Consider the following 25,736-nt stretch of genomic DNA (forward strand, 5'->3'; position numbering starts at 1 on the left):
AATTAAATTCTTCACTCTGCTTCATTATGTACTAACTCCTCTTCAACATTGGGTGGCTTTTGTAAATAGTAATCTTCTTCAATGTTATCGCTCTAATAGTAATCTTTTGAAATTAGTAGGTGTTACTTTAGATCAAGCGCTGTACTTCGCTTAGCGTGGGTTTTGGTTTATAGCTATCTAAGAATTCATTCTGTAAATCCAAACGAAACATTCAATGGATGTGAAAATTGATGTATATTGGTTAGTCGAGAGCCTATAATCTTCTTTGGTAGTTGCTTCTCGGTTAACTTTCGTTTGGGATTACACCCTCAGATGACATTGGGGTTGTCTGTAAGAGTCATTCTAGGTCTTCTTAAAGAATCAAAAGATAACTTGTTTTATGTGAGGGTCTTGATATATGATAATTTTCATTCTTATTGCTCAATATTCATGGACAAAAATCTTGTTCGAGTTCGTTATAGGTATCATCGAGTTTTTCTTAATTTATAAAATTCTTGATGTCAAGATGTGATGAGTTTCAGTAGCTTTATTCTGAGATGCAAAATGAGACAAAGCACTAACGGGATAAAAATTGTGAGGACATGTATCTTAAAGATGGAAATGAGCCCTGATAATATAATCATAGAAAACCTTTCATAATATTTAAAACTTTCCATAAGTGATATACCCGTAATTTGAACTGAAACCTAAAGCTAGAGAATATCTCGGCTAAAAAAGTCTATCAAATTTTCAGCCCTTATGACGCCTTAAGCGTATTGAGAGCTTGTTCCTGGATTAGAACTGGGGATCGATCGTTAATTTAATTCGAGATTTTGTATCGATCAACCAATTGAAGACGACATGCGTCTTTCAAAAATCCACACCAAATCTAAAATTTTAATCTTTAAAAAGATTACAGGGAATGCTGTTCCCCCTTTTTCGTTAGAAACTAAATCCTCGAAATTGCCTCTTTAGGAAACCCTCCCCCAGGTGCAATTCTAATAGGCGATCTACAGTGGGATGTTATTTCAATGTGTACTAAATCACTGAAAACTCGATTTCTTTTACTATTTATTCTAAAAAGCTATCACGGAAACCGTATTTCTAAAGATTGACAGGCTTGCCCAGAGGCTAAGAGCAATCTATGATTCTTTGAAGTGAGGATTTAAGTAATATAAATAGAATCAGGAAGTAGAGCACAAGGTCAGGAGAAAAAGATGACAACAATTAGCTGTATTGTCATTCCTTTATTCCTTCATTCTTTTTCTCCTTTTCAATGATATTAAACACATCAGTACCACCACCAAAATAGATTCAATTCATATCAACCTGCAAGCTATGTATGTAGCATTATTGGCATACAGTCTCCTGGTAGTTGATCATATGCGATGGATCGTTCAACAAAAACCGGATAGGATTCTGCCCGTCAACACATCCGTCAACTGCTTTCAGTTTTTACATCAATGGCCGTTCAATTTTTCGAAAGATGGAACCAATGCGATTACTATTATGTTCTGTGTGGGCAGAATTGAACTCACCATTTTGAGACGTCTTTGCTATACAAACGGATATTTCTCGAGCAGAGCTTTACTTGCAGATGTGCTATGTAGACTCTCGGGGCTGGGAGCTTATCCTGCATTTCAAGGTACGTTTCATGAGCAGTAATTGCTAGGGCTCTCACAGTGTTATTGTAATCACCTCATGGAGGTATAGAATGATATGGTATCAAATGGATGAGCTGAGGATACGGTGGTAAGTTCCCAGGAATGCTATTTCACGATTGACTCGTGAATCATGGATATGATTTAGCCGTACACAAACATCCATCTGCTTATATAGGTCACCTCCCGACTCTAATATTTCCCCCTTCATCTTCCTTGACAAAATATCATCTCAGAAGTCAGCGACAAGAATCGGAATTCCTCAAAGCCATCCCAAGTAAAATCTCCGCACAAGCATCACCTCAATTTTCGACGCTAGCACATTGACTAAAAGATAACAAGTCTATTATATCACAGCTTCGTCATCTAGTTGATTTATATCATGGGCGCCCAAATATCGAACGAAAAGCTTTCCAGCTCAAAAATTGGAAACAACAAGAATGTACTCAATCTTTTGTCTAGATCTCGAGCTACAAAACAATCGGGTAAGTGGATTGGCGTAAGATTATTCATAATCACTAGCTAATAACATACCAATAGATTCATCACTGGAGAGGTTACCCGTAGAGATTCTGTTGAAAATCATGCGATCTCTCATCGTCTCAGACGTTTCCATTGCATTCACATGCCCTCGAATGTATGTAATGTTCAAAGACGCGTTTCCGCGACCAATCAGTTTATGTAACACTGGTGTTACCCCTCATATCGATCATCTTGATGCTCTCAAGGTCAAAAAAGTACATTCAAAACTCATCAAGTACGCACCAATGCTGAGTATATATAAGCCCAAAGACTATATATACAGAGTAGTGACACGCGTATGTAAGCCTGCGAGATACGATATCAAACTTGAGGTCCTGTATCGTTTTGAACACTATGGTCGGTTTCTTCGCCGACCATACTATGATAACGAAGAGAATTGCAGAGATCTTAAGGACAAGTATGTTGAATACGAGTTGTATGTCCATTGCTGGAGTAGAAGAATGGGGGAAGTATTCACGTACCCCTACCCGCATAACAAGGGACGAGTCATCTACGAGATGGAAATGAAGCGAGAAATTCATCGATTGCTAGATTCCATGGACGATGCAACTCCTAGCCAGTATATCGAACGTGAGTTCTTTATGAAGGAGTTCCTCGCAATCGGTTCATACAAAGAGATTCAAGACCTAATTCTTGCGGATTTGTCCCTGATACGATATAGTCAATGGAGAGATATGTCGAATTTTTAATTCCAGACGGCGAGGAAACCAAAGCCTCTTAAATCAAGAATTTGGTGCTTTTGAACTCCATTCATATCATCAAGTCAAAATTTCATAGTGGAATTGAGCAAAGAGGGCCTGGAAACGAGTGCAGCGGATGATATGCGCTTATTAGTATAGCAGTAATGGCAGTGCAAAGAAGATTGAGAAGTAGCCAATTTTAAATTTTGTGGAAATTATAACACAGAGAATTGTAAAACGCTCGAAGCAATGAATAGTGATGAAAACCTTTTATCATTGACGAATGAAACTCGGCAGAAACCTTATTTTGGTCTCTTTAAGGGATGTGCCTCTGTATTAAGGACATACTCGTCTAAGCTGATCAAATCTGGATCGGCAAAAATAAGATAGAAGTATTTGAGCGTTTCAGCCATCCAAAAAGATTCCATTCTGTCGGCCTTGGGAGGATTCTCTGAGACGGTACAGTCGTCGAGAGCAGCATGTGCAATATCGGTGATTGTATGTTTAATGATATTGTTGAACATCGTCCAAGCTTGTTCTCGCAACTTAGGATCACCAGTGATGCGATAAAGTATAAAAACGGATTCGATTGCCTCGGGCCTGTTGAAAGTTAGACACGTCATGACAATGGAAATGTGAGAAGTCTTGCCTAAGAATATAACGTCCATCATCGAACTTCGTGACTCCAGCTACCAGTCGGTGCTGTTGTATCTTTTCATGCACAGTTTCGTTGCCTTCGGTGTCTTTATCTATACCTTCGAGCCACTTTTGCTCGTCCCAGGGACAGTGACTTTCGTTCTCACATGGAACTGTATGCATCTTCTCAGGCATGATCCCAAGGGGCATATTTTCATAAGCCCAGAGACATCCATCCGTGAGTTTTCTTGCCAATTCTAGATCCTGTTCATTTTCGAATATCTTCGCACCGATTGCAACCATTCCTCCTGCAAAGCAGCCCAGATGTTGTGCTTCTCCATCTGTTTTAAGTTCCGTGACTAGTGTCTTTCCATCACTATCCACGTTACCAGGCAAGCGAACATCCTCACCATTTTTTGTCATCGGGCGGTAGAATATATTGCGTTTCATTGCAATCAATGCGAACTCATACATCCTCCTATATTGCTGAGTAGCTCCGCCAAGTAGTAGATGTTGCTTTTGAAATTAGCATAAAATAGTAGAAATCTTCTCGAAGATGATCCAAGCTTACCTTTGGTAGATACTCGTACAACGAATCAGCCATGCCGCCAATAGTGAAACCTCCATATTCCACGAAGTTCTTGTCTTTCGCGTTTACAACCACCGGCCACATTCCTGGTAATTTAGATATAGGTTGCTGGTTGTCAAATATATTCATGATGCGCTGCACAGCATCATAGTATCGGGGATCACCTGTAATCTGGCCAAGACGTGTGAACTCTAGAGTCAAGGAGCCAATCTCTGATTCCAGAACATTGTCTTCGGCTTCCTGCGGAGCACCAGTGGCAGCAACATGGTAATACCATCGAAGAATGGGTAAATGATTGGGCGTATCGAAGGATTTGTACAGCATCTCTCCCATCTCCGACGCTTTCTGTAGCAAAACTGGATATTTTCCATCACTTAACTCATAAGCGGAGAGAAAACCGCCCAGGTACCGGATAGTAGTTTCAAAGACGTTAATTTGCTCAAGAGCGCATGTACTGAAATCAATTTCTTGAATAGCTTCGACAGCTAATTTGAATTCCGAATGCATCCCCATGATCCAAAGAGTATCTAGAGAAAGAATTAGTAGAATGACATAGAAGTCTGAATGCTGTGTACTGACCGAGAGTATCGACCAAGCTCGCGGCCCACCCCCCGAAGGGATCCATTGATCCACCGGACAAAGGCATTACCTCATCTTTCAACCATGCATGGCTAGTATAGCCATTCCACGCATGTGTGAAATTACTCTTGACGGCCTCAAGCCTAGCTTGCCGTATTGACTTTTCGGCTTGAGTTTCTTTCTCAAAGCGATGTTGGATTCTCGGTATGGTTGTGGCCGGATTCGTTGGAAGAGGTATAAAATCGGTAACAGGAAAGCTATGTTTGACCTCGGACCATCTAAATTTGTTTCCTTTCCCATCTGAAGCCGACTGAACTATCGGTTGAGTCCGATCGTATGATTCTTGATAGCGTTTAATCGCGGGTCTTTGGTAGATAAGAAGGAGAAGAAAAATCGCGACAACGAGGGTCAATACCTTCCATCTGAAGGCCATAACTGTTAGTGAACTACAATCCCGCAAAGAATTGTTTTAATTTCGAATGGAATTGAAGAAACACAATGTTGGTAAAGAGTGAAATCTAAAGAACGTGTAGAAAGCTAAGAGCGCCAGTCTTCACAAAAATAGAGTACAGGTTAAATGAGGATTAAATTGATTGGACGAGACTTTCTCGAAGGGTTCAATGGCCAATATTCAGAAGCAAGAAGTACTATGAGCGGTAAACAGTGAACTTGGGGGCGAGAGGTGGCAGTGTTCTATTTTTCTATTTTTCTGTTTCAGGGGTGGGGTTTCATTCTGTAAGCGCCCTCAAATAATCACCTGCCCCACCCCCCCTAGATTAAATGAAAGACATTGATTGGCCAATTGTTGAATGCTTCGCGAACTGTTTTCTAGTCCATTCGCTATCCAATCAATAACTATCATGGGCCAAGTAAGTAATAATGGAACCGTATTCACTGACCATACATGTTAAGCTTCGAAATTTTACCAACATGTTGGTACTGGGAAAACGACCAGTACAGAGAAGCATGAGCAACAAGGATCTCTCAAGTGAGACATTCTTGTCCTTAATTGAAATGGCTCTGATTGTGGTGAATATTTTTGAGGATTACAAAAAGTTGCCAAATGAATACTCAAGTGGCACATTACTCACGCAGTTCTTTGATCCTACGCACACAAGTTTGTGATCCCTATTTATTAGGATTGTTTGATGACGACGGATAATCATAGTTGAGATCAAGTCATCTATTTCTTCTCGGCAGACGAATTGCAATGCGACGCTCCATCCTCAGTCTTATGTTCGGGATCTTTGTTATCTACGCTCTTCCTATACATGCCCAAACATACGTCTCTTCCACCGTATGGATTGTGCCGGATGGTAACACTGCGGACCTTTCTAAGACATATATCGAGGGTATAACCCTTCAGGTTACTTGGAACCCAGCCCCAGAGGGTTATCAATTTCAAACTCTATCCAATCTGTGGGTTACGACCTGGGATTATGAGACAACACAATTCAGCCAGCTGCTCACCGGTAAGAACATTCACTGCCGTTGTAACCTCCCAAACTCAATGTACAAAACTGTTTTACTGATTCATTATCCCGCGGTTTTCCAGAGAAAGTGAATACAAATAACAGCGGCACGTATGACTGGACCATCACAATACCGACGAACGTTCTGAGTAGAGATGCAAAATATGTCCTCCGATTCAAGGATCTCAATTCAGTATATAATTCTAGCTCCCAGGAAATATCAAGTACCGGATTCTTAGTCATTAATGGAGCCTCTTCATCAACTTCGACAGCATCTCCTACTCCAATACGCTCGACCCAGACATCTTCGTCGGCCTCTAGCACAGCTACCACCAGCGCTTCGGCGACACAATCAGTAATCTCGACTACATCAGCGACACCAGCATCCATATCCACCTCTGAGGGCAGTGGTCTGAGTGGAGGCGCAAAAGCCGGTATTGCCGTGGGTGCTGTGGTTGTAGCTTTCTCGATTACTGGGCTGGCATTTCTTTTTTCCAGGCGGCAACGCCATGCTAAACGTCCCTCTGCGGAGCCTTCAACAGAGCCCCCATTGTACTATGACCCGCCGAAGCAACCCTTCATTGGAAACACGAGTAACGTGATAGCTGAGATTGGGGATCGTGAGAGAGCCGAATTGCAGGGCAGCTAGGACTGTTTGTCGGAGACGTAGCGGGAGGTGAACTTTTCTTGCTAGGTGGCTCATGAGCTCAATGAACCGAATCAGCCATCTTCTAACAAGATGACGGAAGCAGTAAAACGTGAAATCATCTTTACTCCGAATGATTGGCAGGCCTCTTCTTGCTTGCCTGGCTGCACCAAACTCAATATGTAATAGAAACTATTAATCAAAGACATAAACATCTTCTATTCTCGTGTGTCCACGGACAGATAACTTTTTATCGCATTCACTGATAGAATATATCAGACCAATACTTTACATCAGTTCCGAATAGTCGATATTTCAAGAAGCTAAAATAAACAAGTCGTATACAGCTGCGGAGAAAGTAATTTAGAGACCATAGTGTATGAAAATTAGTGTCGGGATATTAATCATGTGATCTAAGAGGGCACTGTATTGCAACTAGCGTATGTACTAGCGTATACACTAGCACTAGCTCTTCTACTATATTAAGTACTAGCTTCTTATAGTAATAAGAATCAAGTATGAATGAAATATAATAAACTAAAGTACCATATACTTTATCAATTCAAGTTGATATCAATACTAATTAATAATATTACAAATTAGGGTCTTGAATTTTATTATAAAGTATTAGGTGCTTTGAGGTGGTTTTTAAGATTGATAGAAATTCTGAAGAGATTATAAAGGAAGATATTATTGTACTTGGTATAATACACTATTTCTTTTTTGTTGTGTTAAAGAGTGTGCTTCGGATAATTATATCAGGAAAATATATTCAAGAAGGTTGATTTTATTAATTGTGATAAATCAAGCTTGTGTTTATTATGTATTTGTCTTTGTATTGTATGTTGTGCAGGGTAATTTACAAATCTTTATTTAAAATATGTTTATAAATACCCTTTTATTTTTTTATTTTTTTACTCTTTCAAAAACACTTATATCTATACTTACTTTCACACATTATTATGTTGGACAACGATAACGTTACAATTGCCTCTGCTGTTCCTAAGGTTGTCGATAAGGATTTATATATAGAGGAGAAAGAGGATTACTGTAAAGAGTGGTTAAGCCTAGTAAAAGAATAACAGACTAAAAATGGATTTGTATTTAATACTAAAAAGTTCACTAAATATATCAAATTCAAATGTAAACAATATAATTATAAGAATATCAATAATAACAAGCTCGCTGAGGTTTTTTATAATAACTTTAATATATTTATATCTGAATAATTTTCAAAGATTTATTAAATGGATATATAAAAGCTATATATAGTATTATATATACAAGGAGTATTGATATTAAAGATAGATATTGAAGTATATATAGCTTTATACAATTAATCTTGTAAGTCTATTATAGAAATATAAATAAAGGATTAGATTCAGGAAGTTTTGAAGAATCGCAATATTAAGGATTTTAAGTTTAGATTCAGGATGATCAAGAGATTTATTGAAAATAGCTTCAAATATAATAATAATCAAAGAGGTAATAGAAATGATAATAGAAATAATAATGAAAACAATAATGGAAATGATAATGGAAATAATAATGAAAATAGTAATAGAAATAATAACAGAAACAATAACAAAGAAGAAGATCCTGACAATAATAATAATGATAATAATGAAAAAAAGAAATAACACAATAGAGATAAGAAATCATCAATATATCCCAATCATTTTAATAATCAATCTCTTATCAGTTTATTCAAATTCTATATTGATAAGGAGAAATATAATAGAAATAACAATAATTTCGATTTTAAACTCTTAATATTCTACGAAATCTTATAATACATAAAGGTATTTATAAACTTGTAATACAAGATATTCCCAATCATATTTAAAAATAGTATATTTCAGTTCTTTTATACTAATTATATCTTATTACTATTGACATTCAAGAAGCTTTATACTTATATACAAAATAACTTTAAAGAAAAGAAGTATTAATACAATATACTATTTAAATGAAATAATATTAATCTTAAATCAATTAAAAAGAAATATAAAAATAAATTGTTTAATAAATATCTTATCATTATAATCAAGAAATTATACATACTATAATATCAACTTAATCCTATTATATAATAAATATCCTATTTGTATAATAAGCTTATACTTATATATAAGGATATAAAAACATACAACCTGACTTATTTTAACCTCAAAAAGGAAGTATTTGATTTAATCAACCAACTACAACAATCCATCAATACATAAAAGAAATTGTATAAAAATAAAAAAAATAAAATACTATTCATTAATAGGAGATTCTACAACAATAATAATTGAGATAATTCTAAGAATTCTAAAGGTAATAGTAATTTCAAATATAATAGCTTTAAAAGCAAATTCTAATAACAATCTAATTCTTTAAATCAATATAATTGTTATTGGATATACAAAAAAGAAGAATATCAATTAATAAAATATATTCAGAAAGAATAAGATAAGAATTATTATAAATACCAAGAAAAGATTAAAACTAGTAATAATAGTATATATAATAAATACTATAACTAATAATTAATCAAATACAAAAGAGAGACTATGGATGTAGAATCTGATTTAGAGACTGAAATAGATTAGTTCTTTACGAATCTTAATATTGATAATAATAATAAAAAAGAAATATTTTTTATTAATTTAGAATTTATCAATAATTAGAAAATATTTAATCAATTATTAATTAATACTTTTTTATATATAATTATTAGAGATTCTATTGAAATTATTTTATTTATAAAGAACCCAATAAATATTTTTTATATAAATTATATAAACAAGAAGTTTTATAATATATATATTGATATAGCTTATATAAATAAATCAATAATTAGAATTGAATAATATTATATATAGCAATAAATATATCCGGTGATATATAATCTATAAATAATAAAAGCTATAAATATATATTTTAAAAAGAAAACTATAATATCAATAGGATTATTCTATATTGAAATATTATTTAAATATATCGACTTTTATATTGTGAATGTCGATATTCCATTTTTATTAAGATTAAAGAATATAAACCGACTTAAAGCGTTTTATAACAATATCACTAACAAATTCATCAATCCAATCGGTTAATACTCTGTTATTAGAAGATGCGAACATGCGTTTTTGATATGGAAGGTGAATAACTGCTATTTAACGACTATAGAGCTATAACACCTATATCATCGATTTGACCACTCATCTATATAATGCTTTTATTGTGTATTACAACAAGTAGGCTATAATGAGAATAATAATATTATCAAATATTTTATTAAATATTATAAATATTATCAAATATATAGCAAATCATTAGAACGTTTTAGATTTACTTTATCAAAGGATATTGAGTTTAATTATACTATATATATCGATATTATATATATTACAAAAAAATTAGTTCTATATATTATCGATAAAATAATATAATATCAAGCTACTTAGTTTCTTAAAAACGTTTCAGTTAAGTATATATTCAATAGCTTTTGGAAATATTGAATTGATATATATATAGAATTATTGAATTATATTATTTATAATATGAAAAAGAATTTTATGAGTAAAGAGTTTATTCAAAATACAAAATCCATATCAATTATTATTAAAAGTGTACTAATTGAAATGTATAACTCGGTAGGAATTATAGAACAATATCATTACCCATTATACTATATATATAAGATCTTAATAAAGAAGTTTGAGAATAATAATTTAACAAAATCAATAATTCTGTAAATGGTAGTAAAAGTTATAAATAATATAGTAAAATCTAATAGGCTTGTTCCTATACTACTAGTCTATGGAATGTATTCCAGATTAAGTAATATTAACTCTTCAATCCCGATAATCATTTAATGTGCAAAAGTTATAAAGAAAGCTATGATAGAAGTATATTATATACAAATTAAAAGACAGATTACAAAGGTATTTAGAATGAGGAATAGACTATTTATGATATTAATCTTTACTTTATTACTTAATTTATAGGTTTTAGTATAGAGAGAGGGTAAAGGCGGTAATACATCAGACAAATGGATTGAACTATATGTTCTAATTGGAACGGATAGGGAGATATGTGAGATAAAACTCACTAATGGATTAATTAAATTTCGATCTACATCAATATAACCTTTTTATGAAGAATCTGAAGAAGTCGAGCCGAATGATACTAATACTATGAATGATGATGATAGTGATATTATAATAATTGATATATTATATATACCTACACTACGACCGCAAATACTTCCTCTAGTGGTATAATTAGGTGTACAACTACAATATCGATTGTATAGCAATTTGGTTAATATAGTTAATATAATGGATATCGATATTAAACTGTAATCACAATTAATTATATTCTTGTAAGATAATATACCTATACAATATAAGGAATTATGATACAAGGAAGTTGATAATTTAATAAAGAATAGAATCTTTAAAATTATTTCAAAAGCTAGTATACTGTTTGAAATATAATTATTTAAATCTCGATTTGTTAATGAAATAAAGAAAAAAAGAATTGATAAAATATATGCAAAGTTACAATTAATAATTCAAATATACAAGGATACAGGCAAAACTATTATTTTAATACAATTATTAACTATTTAATATATTAGCTAATATATTATTTTTATACTTACTACTATTTTATAAGTATTAAATAAGAATATTCAGATTTATTTATAGGATATTATATAAGTATATATCCAATTAATTATAACTTTGAGTAGACCTATTTATATAGAAGTATTAATAAAGATTGGATTTAATAATAAATATATACTATATATCATTAAACTCTTATATAATATTTCAAAAATAGGAAATTATTAATTTGAAACTTATTATAATCATTATAGGGATAGACTAAATATAATACAATCTATATACAATCCTTGTTTACTCTATTCGATTGATTGTATTAGTATTATAGGATTTTAAACTGATAATACTCTTATAATTAGAAATAAAAGATTTGTATATTTAAAGTAAAAGAAGTTGAAAAAAACTAGTTTTATAGTTAAAAACAGAAAATAATTTATTAAAGATTATCTATTTAAATTTAATAGTAAATTAATTACTCTTAAGGGTAATAGGATTTATTTGAATTAAAAAAGACAATATAATAATCTTAGAATAGTTATATCGGGAAATATCGATATACATAAAACAAAAGGAAAAGTTCAAAAAAATATTATTTCAAAGAATTAGTATATCGTTTAATATGTAAGAGATGTATATATTGTAATTGTATATCAACCAAAAATGTTATATCATTTTTCTATTGCTGCTCAGATAATAGATCTGAAAAAGGAAGATATTATCAAATTTAATAAAATTATCAAATAACAAATGGATAATCCGAAAAGAGGATTTATATTCATATCTTTCAATATGAATTCTATCAACTTAATCGTCTTTATCAATATATCCTTTACTAATAATACTAATCTATCATTACAAATTAGTTATATCATATATTTCATAGATAAATACAGCAATACTAATATTATCTACTGAATATCAATTAAATATAAAAGAATTACTAGGAGTATACTAGCTTCTGAGCTATATATACTAATTCTAGATTTTGATATCAGAGTAGTTATTAAGGGTACTATCAATACTATTCTCAAACCTAAAAAGCAAATATTACTTATAATCTGTATAGATTCTAAGTCACTATATGATCTATTAATTAAACTTAGCATAAGCGCGGAAAAACGACTCCTAATCGATATTATGGCTTTATAACAATATTATGAAAATAGGAAGATTATAGAGATTAAATAGATTAACGGGAAATCGAATCCTATAGACACTATAACTAAAAACAGTGTATATCAAGCTTTAAAAGACTTGATTGATACTAATAAAATAATTATTAAAATAATATATTGAATAGAAAGAGAATAATGGAATAAAAGCTAAGGAACGAGTAGAATATTGTATTTAAGATTGAATAATAAACTTAGATTTAAGTATATGATCCATTCAACTTAAGAATTGCTAGTATCAGGATATTGATTGTATAATCTAAGAAGACATTGTATTGTAACTAGCGTATATACTAGCGTATACACTAACACTAGCTCTTCTACTATATTAAGTACTAGCTTCCTATAATAATAAGGATCAAGCATAAATGAAATACAATAGACTAAAGTACTATATACTTTATCAACCCAAGTTGATACCAACAATTAGCGATAACTTAAATTCTTGTCGGTTGGGAGCAGAGGTGTGTTCTGAAAGTGAAAAAAGGAAGTAATCGTGGGCTCTCAGAACATCTAAAACCAGTATAATTGAAGTGTAGAAAGTCTAATACTTCTTTGGATTTGCCAGAATCTGACTTGTGCGCATTGATACAGTTAATCTGTTGCTAGTACCATTGTGATAAGTTCCTGAGATAACGATACATCGATGCTAAGTGGTGTACCATAGTTCGATGCTGAAGTCAGATCAGATCAACCATCGATTTCGATTTGGAAAGGACTCGCATCCATATCATTGTAGGTCTCTGAACTACACGCGTTCGATACCCGAAGAAGATGGATCGAAGGCTTCCTTTCACATCAGCAGCTAATGAGTAAGGCCTTATTTCAGAATTGTTGTTCGATTGGTCGATCACATCGTTAAGTCCTTCCCCGTCTCGTAGAACATATCCATTAATTGGAATGTCGTCCAGCGGGTTCTTCAGACTGCCACACCTCTGAACAGGAATTCCATTGAGATTTTGCCCTCTTCAGGGACGGTTCTCCGAACAATATTTGAGAGGTAGGGCACATGCTCAATTTGTCTGAATTATAGCATTCAAGAAACAAATTCGTGCAGCAGCAGGGCCGGTGCCATTGTAATCGAAATCGGAGATTAATTTTATGGTCCGTAAGTAGCTTTCTCGTCTGTACTACACAAAAATGCACAAATGTGACATATTACCATCTACCTATTTAGTTGAAGTTGTCACATTGATCGCAGCGTACGCTGCTAGCTTTTGCACAGGCCATGCCATTGCCCATTGCCAATTTTCAGGGAGAATGGATTGTATGCCAAACACCTCTCTTTCTGCAATTCCTCTCATCCACCAGACATTATCAGCAGCTTTGCAGAGTGCGAAAAAGTGAGCCAAAATAACAAGTGCACGATTGCTGTTTCCGTTCAATTGTTGAACAAATGCTTTGGGTGCGACTGTCGGAAACGCATATATGACACGGCGAAGTTCGTAAAGGTCCTCTCCACCTTCGATACCGAGTAGAATGCGTCCACAATAATTTAATGCAAAAGTAAAAGCAGCCTGGCTTTCCTCATCAATAACCTCACCCGGCGCCCTCCAGTTTAAAAGCTCCGAAAATGGTTGGTGATATATTTTACTACGAACATCTTCCATTAACGTCTTCATGTCTGGTTTGGCGGAAATCAGAGCTTCTAGCTGGCTATTCGGATCGAGCATAGGAATTGTCTGCGAAAACAAAACAACGTTCCCACGGAGAAGAGCGAATACTTGGGTTGGAACTGTGTAATGGCCAATATTATTGTTTTGCAGGAGGATGAACGCGGGCAACCCAATCAGAATTGTAGAGAGGCACACAGCTTCAACATTATCCTTGTTGATATTTTTTATGACTTGACGATGCTCACGAACAGCTGCATTGAAATATATCCGATGAATATCTGCCATGTCTTCAGCCGCTGGGTTGATCTTGGTAAGATGGAGAGCTGCAATTGATATCATCATATTCAAGAGGACTGGATGATCGAAAGCTAGAGTCGGAGCACCTTTAGTCCACAGATCACGAACACCTTCATCGTGAATGGAAAGGAACCCTTTTTGGGCGGTCTCGGTACAAAAGTGGTGAAGCAGGCGCATCTCAAGTAATCGACGTTCTTTTGTTTCACGAGCCACTGTAATATCGAGTTCCCTGGAGGGGTCAAGGTCATAAGGCGGATTGGAAGGGGACCTTGTCTCTGTCGGTCGTTTTTGAATTGGTTCGGGATAGTGACATGATATTTCTCGGCGGACGCACGCATCACATGCCGGGCGTGCTTCGTTGCACTTCAGATTCGGATTTGATCAGCAACATAGCTAACATCTGTTGCAAGTGAATCATTCATTCGACTTTACCTTCACCTTTCGTGCTTTACATGCCATGCACCCCTGTCGAGACTTTCTATGAGCTCTGAGGCCTCTTGATACTGGGGCTGCCATCGTCCTCTCTACTGGATCAATGTCAATCGAGAATTGTTACTGGTGAATGCTGATGCCTCAGTCACATGGCAAGCAATATCACGATTGATAATTTACACGTGATCGGCGCCACACTAAGCCAAACCGACCGAATTTAGGCTCTTTAGCCTTGAATTCGGGGCATCAGATAAACAACTTTTTGATCCATGATTAGCTCGGATGATTATTAATGTTCAATCAACATTACTATCAAAAAAAGATGGCTTTCTTCAGAACTCAATGTATAATTACAACGTTTTATTGAAGAAGAAGAAGAAGAAGCTCTGAGCGTTGGATAACATGAAATATGTTTTTGATGCTCATTCCAAGCAAATTGATGAATGTCAGCCTCAAGACTTATCACAAGTTTGACACGGCTAGATGTTCATACCATGCAACCCCGTCCAAATTTGAATCTGACACCCGGAAACATGGCCTGATGTAGGCTACTCCGCGTCTTCCTACATGTATAAAGCTTGATGCCGCTGGATCTCTATCTTCAGCTTTTCCTTTTCCTATCCATCTATCTTTTACCTTTTCGAGTATCGATTTCTGAGAAAGAAACTAGCCGAAAATGGCTTCCTCTAGTCGTATCAGAGAACTTGCATCTCGGATTTCGGATTATGCAATCGAGATTGAGACACAGTTGTCAAGGCAAAATCTTACTCTGCCAACCTTTGAGCCGGATTCCCCAATCGATTTACCTCCTGCAATTCATGGGACACAGGTAGCCCTTCTTGAAGCCGCCGATGAACTTGTATTGCTTGTACAAGGGCCAATGCAATCCTTAATGCACATTGTTGGTTATTCCGTAAGTGCAGTTCAACAATTTCCGTATCACCTATCCCTTATTTACTTTATACTAGCATAATGCCCGAAATTCACTTCATGCAATCATCCGCTATGATCTTGCTACTGCTGTTCCGATTGACTCAACTGCAACTTTCGAGGATATCGCACTCGCAAGAGGGCTTAATACTGTCGATACTACTCGTGTATTACGTCATGCAATGACTTTTCATGTTTTTGCCGAGAACAGCCCTGGGATAGTGAGCCATACTGCATCGTCACGTTTAATTTCCGAACGTTCTGATTTGCGAGCATGGATAGCAACTACCCTGGACGAGCTATTACCAGCGGCGTCGAGAATGGTAGATGCAATGGAAAAATGGCCGGGTTCTGAGGAGCCAAATGAGGCTGGATGGAATATTGTGAATAATGAATCCAGACCGATGTTTGAGGTGCTAGGAAACGACCAGAAGAGGGCAAAAAACTTTGCAGGATCCATGACATTCTTTGAGGCACGACCAGGCATCGCTGTAAAGTATTTGGTCGAGGATAAAGCTTTGGAGTGGGACAGGGTTAAAAGGATGGTTGATGTTGGTGGGAGTCATGGTAAGGTCGCATTTGCACTGGCTAGGAGGTATCCCGGTCTATCTTGTATAGTGCAAGACCTCAAAAGTGTTGTGAGTGGAGCGCAAGTCCCTGTTGATTTAGTTGACTCAGTGACGTTCATTCCTCACAACTTTTTCGATGCCCAGCCTGTGATAGATGCTGAAGTATATCTACTGAGGTGGGTATTGCATGACTGGTCGGACAAGTATGCAATTAAGATTTTACAAGGTCTGATACCTGCAATGAGAACTGGAATCAAGGTAGTTATCAACGAGGCATGTCTACCTGACTTTGGCACGATGTCACTATATGAGCAACGATTTCTGCGGTAAGCATCATCCAAAATAACAGAGCAAAAGAGACAGCATCTGACTTTGAAACAGGGCAACAGACATGACCATGAAGCAAATTCAGAATGCTCGAGAGCGAGATCAGGAAGACTGGGGAGCATTGGTAAAAGCTGCAGACAGTAGGTATAAGCTTCAAAGTATTTCGCGACCTGAAGGATCTGAGCTCGCCATTATCACTTTAGTATGGGAATGATTTCACAGTATCTCTGTTATCGGGGTGCTTGAAATATGTGCAGAGCATTACAAAGTATCCTTTAGATAAATCATACATCCACCTGTACCGCACTACTATCCATAATACCCACAGTGCTACTCCTTTGCATTGCGTTCATTTACCCAGTCAACCATTTGCCACCAGTTTCTACATGGATAAGTAGTGCCGAAGGCCAATATACCTTGATGATAAGATGCCTCTACCTGTAGAGAAGTATCGGCGTGGCACATAACACTCTGGCGTAAAAATTCAACGCAATGCAAGACGTGAGTTTCATCGATGTGTTGCGGCATATTATCCAGATCCTCACCCGCTATCAAAGCCTTCTTCAAATCTTCTTCTTGATAGAACCTCTTTCTGAGTGCATCCTGCTGTAGGATTAGCTCCTGTAAATTTGTTGCAATGCTCATTCTCAAGGTACTCACGACGCAATGTAGTTGGTGGAATCCTGCGAAGCCAGATCTCTCGGGCTTGTCTTCTGGCCACTCGAATAGACCATGGTGATCTTTGGGGTATAGTCCCTCCCACAGCTTATCATTTTCAGGCGAAGGTCTCTCCAGGTATGTTCTGTTCGATTTGAACGTAATGGCAACAGGTTCAACTACGGACAGATGTTAGTGTTGATGTCTGCAGGAAAAATCCAGCCATGAGAAGACTCAGTACTGACGGTCAAGGATCGGGCGTGGATAGCCGTTGTTATATGGATGGGATAGCTCTTTCTGCATTGAATATACTTTTCCAGCAAGAAATCCAATCCCCGCACTAGTTAAAAATCCCGCGGAGACAATTATTGCGCAAATGCAATATAAAAACTGTTGTCTTAGTTTGTCCTTTCCTTTGTATTGTGAAGATTTTGATTGCGCGAGAAATTCGTTTTCCTCTTGGTCGAGTGACTCGTAGTTGTGGTTCTTTGACGAGTTCTGTAGGGCTGCCATATTGAGATGGAGAATTTTGGAAATTGACTTGGTATGAGAATAATAATAAAGGCGGGGCGGATTTACTCTGCTATCGATTTATGAGATGTGCCGAAACTATGAGACATCTCAGTTTTATGAGGTTTTGGTTGTAGCGCTCGGTAAGAAAGAAAGCAAGCTGACAGAGATCAAATGAACCTAGAGGCTGGGCATGCAACGCTCCCTAGTCACAAAAATTGCGCAATATACCATCTTGGGTAAATGTGACTGGGTCACCGCCTTCCAAAGTACGTGGGCACGGAAGACAATAAGACAACTTACATGGATTCGATGCATACAAATTCAATTTTGGATTGAAGATACGCGGCGAAACTTTGGTAAAAGGGCTTTGAATCAACTCTGTGGGGCTAGAATCAGTCGGGTAAATGATTCTACCATTTCCTCTGCTACAACTATCTCTCTACTGGGAACTACGTATGAATCACAGTACTGAAAACTCTCAAAACCCTGATAATGTTGTGGCTCTTGTCATTTAAATTGTGGAAGTCTACACTATCCAGCCTGCTCTGTGTAGCTATCTGCTATATTTTTCCCGCCTGAATAGTAGTATTTAAGTGCCTAGTACTCTTCGTTGTAAAGCTTCTCATCGGGATAGACGATGCTGTCGTCGGCCTCAGCTATCATGGAAACCAATCAGCGACAGTGTTCAAACACATTCTATTGAGAAGTTTTACCTGTGTGTCTCTTATACTCTTCGTTGTAGAGCTTTTCGTCTGGATAGACGACACTTTCATCGGCTTCAAACCAAAGAAGATTGTTAGCAGTTGTTTGCAATAAAAGATTTTATTAATTGCGTACCTGTATGTCTCTTGTACTCTTCATTATAGAGTTTTTCATCGGGATAGACAACACTATCATCGGCTTCCGTGGCCACAATTACTATATAGCACCAAAGTTGGTCAACAATCCATGAAAAAATAGGGCCAGTTTAGTTTTGAGATCTTACCTGGAGCTCTCTTGTATTCCTCATTGTACAGTTTCTCGTCCGGATACACAACTACGTCGTCGGTCCCAAAACGTCTCTCAATAGGTCCTCCGATGGCTAATGTGCTGAGCAGGACTGTGAGAATAGTTGATGCACGCATTTTTTGGTAGTTTTTCTCAAAGATTGAAGTTATGGAATCAGACAGAAGTTGTGATGTCAAATTTTAGAATTACGGGTTATAGTACAAATGTGGGGCTCATTGACTGTCATATAAGTGCCCGGAGCATGCCAAAGAGCATCTCATAAGTTCCCCAGAGCCTCGGTAATTCGGGGAATATACTGATTAGAAACTGCATATTTGCCCGTCTTACGTTTATAGTATGCATATATATGCATCAAGTGAGCATTACAACATCGCCTCGGAAAATTCCAACATCGCTTAAAAAGCATTATGTTGCATGCTCTCTTCTAAATCTTCGTGCAGCAGAGCAGATTCGGGGCAACAGCATCCAAACTGAAATTGCTCAATGATCCTTCTTTGGAGTCACCTATCCCAACACGACTCTCCATAGAAATAGACAAGGTCCCACTTTTCCATCGATTGAGGTCTCACGATATCTTCCTCTCCTACAATTTTCAAAATGCACACACAAATCACCAGATTTGGAGTCCCAGAGATCGAACTTGGGGACTCGACCGAAACTTTTCCGTTTTTATTCCCCAGATAATGGTAGCAGGCAGAAGCGCAAAGACCGTGTCAGTGAACACATTGAAGCCTAAGGATGGAGAATTAGTAAACAAGATTTCAAGCATGGAAATGTTGGACATACTAGCTTGGAATATCGAGAAGTTGGCCTGTACTGTAGGATTCCAGCAGTGTGCCTTTACTGTTGGCTCCCATAACGCTTTAGGGGGATTGCATTGGGCATATGTGAGGATGCTATCAAGTGTATTGATGATGGTCATGAGCGTCATGATGGTGACGATTGTCCAAAATTTCCATCCACGGATCGGATGGAGAATGCGTATGAGAAGCAGATCGACAGACAACTTGCTGGGTGTAAAAGCACTTATGCCCCAGCACTGTAGTATGTAGTTCCATTTAATAGTTTCGGTAAGCTGTGATGGACTCAGGTAATAGAGATGCTTGAAACCGCCGATGGTTGCTTCATACGTGCAGAAACAGCTCAAGGTGACTTGGAAGATCTTTAAAATCTCATTAGCAAGAACAATGATCGGCAGTGAAACTGCGATGGAGATCTCACAAGACTGATAAGCATGAGCCAGTCATCAGCACCAATGGCACGAACGAGTCGACGAGAGTAGAATCGTAGACCAACTACTAGCATAGCTACTGCGGCTATTGACCAGTACACAGCAATGACAGCTCCACCACGATCTTGGTCACCATCTGCTGGTTGGGGGTAAACTGGGCTAGACGTTGTCGATAATTGCTAGACAGGTCTTTGATAATGCAGTGTCAAACGACTTTGAAATGAGACAGATTTTGAGCAGCTGTCTTTCCGTTGAATTGAAATTCAGCAGGTGGAAAGTGATTGCAAATCATATTAAGTATTTCTCAACAAGCACATCGAGTTACTTTGAGAACGCGAAGGATGTGAGATCGAGTCCGTGAATTGTAGTTTGAAGATCATGGCTCCTACAGTAGGTTGCCATCCTTCATTAAGCCACGAAATCGAAAATGCAACTTCATTTTCTCTTCACTTATAAATAAATCATCTCTTGAATCACCCACTTACAAATATGAGTGCGTGAGTCATAATCAGGTGGTAAATGTAGCAGCAACCCAGCAACCCCTCCTCCCCCTTTAAAAAAATTCGACAACCATGCACCAACCGTTGGCTAAAATTGGGTCCACTCAGGTATTTGTCACAGTAGGGTTGCAGTGCGGCTCAGCAGCGCAGTCATCCAATTGCTAGGGTGTATACTGTGCTGTGCCACCACTAGAGTTTCCCGATTGGCTTCTTATTGCAGAAGCTCGGACAAAGTACCTCCGTTCGACAGCTCCTTACCAAAATCACTACATTCATTTACCCCATCAGCGGGGAAAACAGATATTCCTCACTCTTTTTTTCTTCTGGTAGATACTCAATCCATTCACATTTCTTGATCTAATTGAAAAATTATTTGACGATCATGGAGGCAGTTGCTACTCTTGCGGAGAAGATACGAAATGCAGCAGCTACTGCGGATGAAGCTGGCCGCAAAGAACTGCTAGATTCTCTCAGAGATCTGCAATATTCTATCGAGAAGCCAGAAGATACAATGCAGAGAGTGATTCATCTGGTAAGATACTCACTCTCCAACCCTTAATTGCAAGTTAGTTTCTAAATTGATGACTGCGATTTTGCAGCACCTTGTCATCGCTATCACTCGAACTGCAATTGACCTAAAACTTTTTGATATTCTTGGAGAGTCCGAAGGTTCTCAACAGCTACGAGACTTGGCCTCCAGGACTGGTGCCGATCCAACACTTCTCGGTTAGTCATAGAAATTTCACTCTAAAGTCCAAATTTAAGAGTAACGGTTGTCATGTGTTAACATTTTTCTAGGCAGAATACTACGCATGCTTTCGTCATTGGGTATGATCAAAGAAACAGGGGAAGATCAGTTTGCCTCAAGCCAAACGAGCAAAAACCTTTCCATTGCTGAAATCCAGGCTGGTCTTTACCACAAGTAAGAGCGTCCCCGTGAATTATCTTCATCTTATCCTCTGACATGGTGTGTACAATGATAGTTACGATGTTTTTGGTCCCGCGTACCAGCTTCTCCCTGACTTTCTAGCTTCTACAAACTACCAAAGTCCCACAGAAACTCATAAAGCTGCCTTCCAGAAAGCTTGGAATACAGACTTACCTTTGTGGCTATGGTTTCAATCGCGTCCCAAGGAAACAGCACAGTTTAATCGCTTCATGATTGCACAGCGATCTAGCACACCTAATGCGTTCAACTTCTTCCCGATCGAGGAGGAATGCAAAAATTGGCCTGCAGAGAAACCACTCTTTGTCGATGTAGGAGGAGCTTCGGGTCAACAATGTATTGAGTTTAGGAAAAGGTTCCCTGAAATTAAGGGTCGCGTTATATTCCAGGATCTACCTGGAGAAATTGAACACGCCGTATCACAAGGCCTTCCTGATGGAGTCGAGGCCATGGTCCATGATTTCTACACTCCGCAGGTTATAAAAGGTGTGTGGCAAGAAACATTTTTGTGAAAAAAGTTATTAACATCATCTAGGGGCAAAGTTTTACTACTTGCGTGCTATCCTTCACGACCATCTTGATGATAAGGCAATTCTCATTCTGAAAAATATCATGCAAGTCATGGAAAAAGATTCACTAATATTGCTCGACGAAATGGTGTTACCAAACCACAATGTTGACTGGTTTGCTACTCAAACGGATATGACAATGTTGACAGCATTTGGTTCAATGGAGCGAACCGAAGCACAATGGAAAAACCTTCTAGATGGTGTTGGATTGAAAATCCGGAAGATTGTTACTTACACGCATGCATTCAGGCTTAGTGTGATTGCAGCAAGCCTTTGACAGGTTTCATTTCATACAGAAATGTATCTTCGTACAGAATAGATAGATTTCGCGAAAAGGTCATCTGGAAATGGAAATTACATGCATGAAACTGACTACTTAAAATGAGTCAATAATGACAAACCATTAATTTTTTCATGAGAGATGGGACAGTACTGAAATGCATGGAAAAGGCCGTATTTTAAAATATGGTTGGTAGCGTCCTTAATGGTGCTCGTGGTGATCCGTTGCACCGTGAGCTTTTACTTTCTCCCTCTCTTCCTCTATTTTATAGCCCTGCCACTTTTCAACCCATTGTGCGACCTGGCTCCAGTCCTTACACTTGTGTTCGACACCAAATCCAGACACCCCTCCTCTCTCTTGATCCTTCTCTTCGATGGCGAGATCGGGTTGGCACATGAGGCTTTGTCGAAGTAGATCGATACAATGTCTAATATGTGGGGGAGAAGCCATCATTGGGATTTCATCTTCAAGAATAGTAGGCCCGGTTGTTGCAGCTGAGAGCAGTAACCAATATGTGTTACGAAGACCGTCCTTTCAATCTGTCAGAATTTTACAGCCATCTCATCAAGGCTCGACGGCTTACCAGGCAATGCAATTGATGGAACACAGAGAGCGCAGAGCGGTGAGGTGCAAACGTAGGATGCTGGAAATATCCTCCTTGGGAAGGAAACAGAGATTCCCATGCAGCATCTGTCTGATTAGATGGCTTCTCGCCATAAGTTTGATTGTACACAAACGTTTTCGACTTGCTAGCAACTAGTATATTGTCAGGGTACTCTTATAATAGAATAAACTCGGGTGCAGGTCACAACTTACGATGAAGGAAGCCATCAGGTTCTAATTTTTCATAGTACCTTCCAGTAAGAAACGAAGCTACAGTCAGAAACATTACCAGTAAACCCAGAAGAAAACGTGACATTGTGCTCGGTGCACAAGTATTCCGGGGTTGCTTCTCCAGAGGACCAAGCAAGGAGTGATACCGAAAAGATTGCATTGCAAGTATTCTTACCATTCTGGACCTTTGTGATTACAAAAATAAAAAGAGCAAGAAAAACACGAATACATTCCTCTATATTAATAGGACTGTCTGGAAGCAAGTCGCCGAAACTGTTCATGCAAATATTCGTTACGACCCCAAAACGTAATCAATTTATGCACTTCGCCTCTCAACGACACCCTGCCCGGGCAAATTGGTGCCGAGGACAAATAAAGAACCCCAAGTAGGGACAAGGTTACCTGGATAAATAGGTACACTAGGTACACTAATATTGACAAATACGATACCCCGACGAGCTTCCGCCAGTTCTTAACCTTGTTCATCTCCCAGAAACGTGAATAAAACCCCAAGTTTGTCTTCTCAGACTTTGCGTACAGTCCAACAAATTCATTATGAGTCTTTCAAAAACAATGCAAGCAATCTATGCCTCCCGACCTTCAGCAACAGCACAACTCCAACTTACTCTCAAATCTTTGACTGTCCCAACTATTCCGTCGGGTCCCAACACAGCTTTGATTCGCGTCCATGCGGCAGGAATCAACCCTTCCGACGTTGCTAACGCAATTTTTGATAGATTTGGTGGAAAGAAACCTATAGTTCCAGGTCGCGATTTCGCTGGTACAGTCATCTAAGCTCCATCTGACGCCTAACTCGAAGGTGCTGAGGTGTACGGAACTTCTGGTCGAGAACTTAGTCTCTCCATTGATGGAACTCATGCCGAGTACGTCGCTGTACCTGTAGAAGGCCTGTCTATCAAGCCCAAATGTCTCAGTTGGACTCAGGCATCGGCTGTGGGTGTTCCATACTCAACAGTTTATTTGATGCTGGAGAAAGCTGCTGCACGTGCTGGGGATGTGGTCCTGATCTTTGGCGCGAGAGGAGCGGTCGGGAAGGCTGCAATAGAGCTTGCGAATGCCAGAGGGCTCAAGATCATTACTACATCGAGGATAGATGGTTCTGATGTAAATGTTACAACGGATGAGAATTTAAAAAGCGTGTTGGAGTTGAACAATGGAAGAGGACCTAGTATTATTCTTGACTGTGCAGGATCTCCCGTATTGATGGAGAAGGGTCTTGCCATTTTGGGAAAGTCTGGACGATATGTTTTCGTATCTGGCATGAGAGGAGGTGGACCAGAAGTGAAGATCAATGTCATGAAGATGCTAGCGATGGATCAAAGCTTGCATGGAGTCAATAGCTGGAGCCTCACCTTAGCTGAGACAAAGGATATCATGGATGAATTGAGAAAAATGTTTGAAGATGGAAAAATCAAGGGCCCTGAGGAAGAGTCTTTGACCAAAATCAAACTTGCAGATGCGGTTGAAGCATATCAGGAGGTTGCAAAATTTGATGGAAAGAAATTCGTGATTGCCGTGGAGGATCAGTAATCTGGTGGTTGGCTTTTATAGTAGATTTGGGATGTGGTTCTCTCCGCAATTTCTGGCTACCCAGGCAGTAATAATTATGGTTTCTGACTGCACACTCAGAGTTCACAAACCTTGAAGATATCTTTTTGAATCTCAAAACGATATCGTCAGTACACGTGATTTTGAAGCACGTGTTGACGCGTTTCGTGTTGTCTAAGACTTTGTAGAAACTCGCCTTGTCTCCTGCTAACCTCATACTTGTCATCGCCATCATAGTCATCTCCTGATATAACTTTCAGCGCTGTTAATAGATCTTGTTATCAATGCCAGCAATGATCTTTGCGAGCGAAAGAAGTGTTGAGGCTAATCTCTTGCTTAACATATTTGAATGATATTCCAGAGCAAGCTTTCGGCTGATAAAACCTTACTCGAGGTTTTGTCCTTGGATTAGGAAAAAGCCGACGACGAGCCAGACAGACTGCCTGAACTATAGCCAATGTGCAGAAAGAAAACTTCGGCTGGGCATTCTTTCGACTGTCTCGGAATATCATACACATCCAGGATAAATGCTACCCGTTACGAAAAGCTCTTTGGCACGTGATATTTGACGACGTTATTTTCGCGCTGCTTTCTTCGTATCCGTTCTGTCATCCCACTCTCACACAGTTCAAATGCCGAAAGCACTCCAGTGATTAAAGACTTGGAAGTTGGAACAAATCCTGCAGAGCACCGCAACGCAACACGAAAATTAAATCGGACTTTTGGACTGAACGTCGTTGATTGGTGTCAGGAAACGATGAATGGTAGGGAATAATCGATCTTTAGACATGCTCGACATGGTGGACCTCAGATTCTCAGATGCTTTATAGATCCCTTTTGATTGGCTGAAAAGCTGACTAATATTCTGTGCTTAACCATTCA

General features: G+C 37.8%; 11 protein-coding genes across 11 annotated transcripts; 5 read left to right on the plus strand and 6 right to left on the minus strand.

The window, feature by feature from the left end:
* Window positions 1-2,022: 2,022 nt before the first annotated feature.
* EAE98_002696 (uncharacterized protein) lies at window positions 2,023-2,872 on the plus strand (the record flags this gene model as incomplete). Its single annotated transcript, XM_038950316.1, has 2 exons — window positions 2,023-2,125; window positions 2,181-2,872. 2 exons carry the CDS (start codon window positions 2,023-2,025, stop codon window positions 2,870-2,872), a joined length of 795 nt encoding a protein of 264 aa, XP_038812845.1.
* Window positions 2,873-3,165: 293 nt separating this feature from the next.
* EAE98_002697 (uncharacterized protein) lies at window positions 3,166-5,100 on the minus strand (the record flags this gene model as incomplete). The annotated part of the gene is made up of 4 exons (XM_038950317.1): window positions 3,166-3,463; window positions 3,513-4,015; window positions 4,071-4,615; window positions 4,668-5,100. The coding sequence occupies 4 exons, from the start codon at window positions 5,098-5,100 to the stop codon at window positions 3,166-3,168; spliced, it is 1,779 nt and encodes a 592-aa protein (XP_038812846.1).
* Window positions 5,101-5,681: 581 nt separating this feature from the next.
* On the plus strand, window positions 5,682-7,193 carry EAE98_002698 (uncharacterized protein). The gene is made up of 2 exons (XM_038950318.1): window positions 5,682-6,139; window positions 6,223-7,193. Exons 1-2 carry the CDS (start codon window positions 5,878-5,880, stop codon window positions 6,786-6,788), a joined length of 828 nt encoding a protein of 275 aa, XP_038812847.1. The 5' UTR covers window positions 5,682-5,877; the 3' UTR covers window positions 6,789-7,193.
* Window positions 7,194-12,759: 5,566 nt separating this feature from the next.
* On the minus strand, window positions 12,760-15,005 carry EAE98_002699 (uncharacterized protein; the record flags this gene model as incomplete). Its single annotated transcript, XM_038950319.1, has 2 exons — window positions 12,760-14,852; window positions 14,922-15,005. 2 exons carry the CDS (start codon window positions 15,003-15,005, stop codon window positions 13,746-13,748), a joined length of 1,191 nt encoding a protein of 396 aa, XP_038812848.1. The 3' UTR covers window positions 12,760-13,745.
* A 285-nt stretch (window positions 15,006-15,290) lies between these two features.
* On the plus strand, window positions 15,291-17,045 carry EAE98_002700 (uncharacterized protein). Its single transcript, XM_038950320.1, has 3 exons — window positions 15,291-15,834; window positions 15,890-16,746; window positions 16,802-17,045. Exons 1-3 carry the CDS (start codon window positions 15,598-15,600, stop codon window positions 16,959-16,961), a joined length of 1,254 nt encoding a protein of 417 aa, XP_038812849.1. The 5' UTR covers window positions 15,291-15,597; the 3' UTR covers window positions 16,962-17,045.
* A 32-nt stretch (window positions 17,046-17,077) lies between these two features.
* Window positions 17,078-17,917, minus strand: EAE98_002701 (uncharacterized protein; the record flags this gene model as incomplete). The annotated part of the gene is made up of 3 exons (XM_038950321.1): window positions 17,078-17,350; window positions 17,408-17,583; window positions 17,650-17,917. 3 exons carry the CDS (start codon window positions 17,915-17,917, stop codon window positions 17,078-17,080), a joined length of 717 nt encoding a protein of 238 aa, XP_038812850.1.
* Window positions 17,918-18,514: 597 nt separating this feature from the next.
* On the minus strand, window positions 18,515-19,041 carry EAE98_002702 (uncharacterized protein; the record flags this gene model as incomplete). The annotated part of the gene is made up of 4 exons (XM_038950322.1): window positions 18,515-18,573; window positions 18,631-18,693; window positions 18,755-18,835; window positions 18,903-19,041. The coding sequence occupies 4 exons, from the start codon at window positions 19,039-19,041 to the stop codon at window positions 18,515-18,517; spliced, it is 342 nt and encodes a 113-aa protein (XP_038812851.1).
* Window positions 19,042-19,535: 494 nt separating this feature from the next.
* On the minus strand, window positions 19,536-20,662 carry EAE98_002703 (uncharacterized protein; the record flags this gene model as incomplete). Its single annotated transcript, XM_038950323.1, has 4 exons — window positions 19,536-19,657; window positions 19,712-20,087; window positions 20,147-20,335; window positions 20,642-20,662. 4 exons carry the CDS (start codon window positions 20,660-20,662, stop codon window positions 19,536-19,538), a joined length of 708 nt encoding a protein of 235 aa, XP_038812852.1.
* A 272-nt stretch (window positions 20,663-20,934) lies between these two features.
* Window positions 20,935-22,547, plus strand: EAE98_002704 (uncharacterized protein). Its single transcript, XM_038950324.1, has 5 exons — window positions 20,935-21,188; window positions 21,256-21,382; window positions 21,455-21,578; window positions 21,640-22,088; window positions 22,138-22,547. The coding sequence occupies exons 1-5, from the start codon at window positions 21,039-21,041 to the stop codon at window positions 22,446-22,448; spliced, it is 1,161 nt and encodes a 386-aa protein (XP_038812853.1). The 5' UTR covers window positions 20,935-21,038; the 3' UTR covers window positions 22,449-22,547.
* A 105-nt stretch (window positions 22,548-22,652) lies between these two features.
* Window positions 22,653-23,370, minus strand: EAE98_002705 (uncharacterized protein; the record flags this gene model as incomplete). The annotated part of the gene is made up of 3 exons (XM_038950325.1): window positions 22,653-22,982; window positions 23,035-23,228; window positions 23,268-23,370. 3 exons carry the CDS (start codon window positions 23,368-23,370, stop codon window positions 22,653-22,655), a joined length of 627 nt encoding a protein of 208 aa, XP_038812854.1.
* Window positions 23,371-23,840: 470 nt separating this feature from the next.
* EAE98_002706 (uncharacterized protein) lies at window positions 23,841-24,836 on the plus strand (the record flags this gene model as incomplete). Its single annotated transcript, XM_038950326.1, has 2 exons — window positions 23,841-24,066; window positions 24,106-24,836. 2 exons carry the CDS (start codon window positions 23,841-23,843, stop codon window positions 24,834-24,836), a joined length of 957 nt encoding a protein of 318 aa, XP_038812855.1.
* Between the last annotated feature and the right edge of the window lie 900 nt (window positions 24,837-25,736).

Source organism: Botrytis deweyae (assembly GCF_014898535.1).
Source record: "Botrytis deweyae strain B1 chromosome Unknown BDEW_005, whole genome shotgun sequence".
Classification (NCBI taxonomy): Eukaryota; Fungi; Ascomycota; class Leotiomycetes; order Helotiales; family Sclerotiniaceae; genus Botrytis; species Botrytis deweyae.

What these genes read in the sequence shown, in the direction of transcription:
- EAE98_002698 (XM_038950318.1), top strand. Translation starts at nt 5,878, where the DNA reads ATGCGACGCTCCATCCTCAGTCTTATGTTCGGGATCTTTGTTATCTAC. An exon ending in ATTCAGCCAGCTGCTCACCG is followed by an intron (nt 6,140 to 6,222) that starts GTAAGAACATTC and finishes GCGGTTTTCCAG; the next exon opens with AGAAAGTGAATACAAATAAC.
- EAE98_002700 (XM_038950320.1), top strand. Translation starts at nt 15,598, where the DNA reads ATGGCTTCCTCTAGTCGTATCAGAGAACTTGCATCTCGGATTTCGGAT. An exon ending in TGCACATTGTTGGTTATTCC is followed by an intron (nt 15,835 to 15,889) that starts GTAAGTGCAGTT and finishes ACTTTATACTAG; the next exon opens with CATAATGCCCGAAATTCACT. An exon ending in TATGAGCAACGATTTCTGCG is followed by an intron (nt 16,747 to 16,801) that starts GTAAGCATCATC and finishes ACTTTGAAACAG; the next exon opens with GGCAACAGACATGACCATGA.
- EAE98_002704 (XM_038950324.1), top strand. Translation starts at nt 21,039, where the DNA reads ATGGAGGCAGTTGCTACTCTTGCGGAGAAGATACGAAATGCAGCAGCT. An exon ending in TGCAGAGAGTGATTCATCTG is followed by an intron (nt 21,189 to 21,255) that starts GTAAGATACTCA and finishes GCGATTTTGCAG; the next exon opens with CACCTTGTCATCGCTATCAC. An exon ending in TGCCGATCCAACACTTCTCG is followed by an intron (nt 21,383 to 21,454) that starts GTTAGTCATAGA and finishes ACATTTTTCTAG; the next exon opens with GCAGAATACTACGCATGCTT.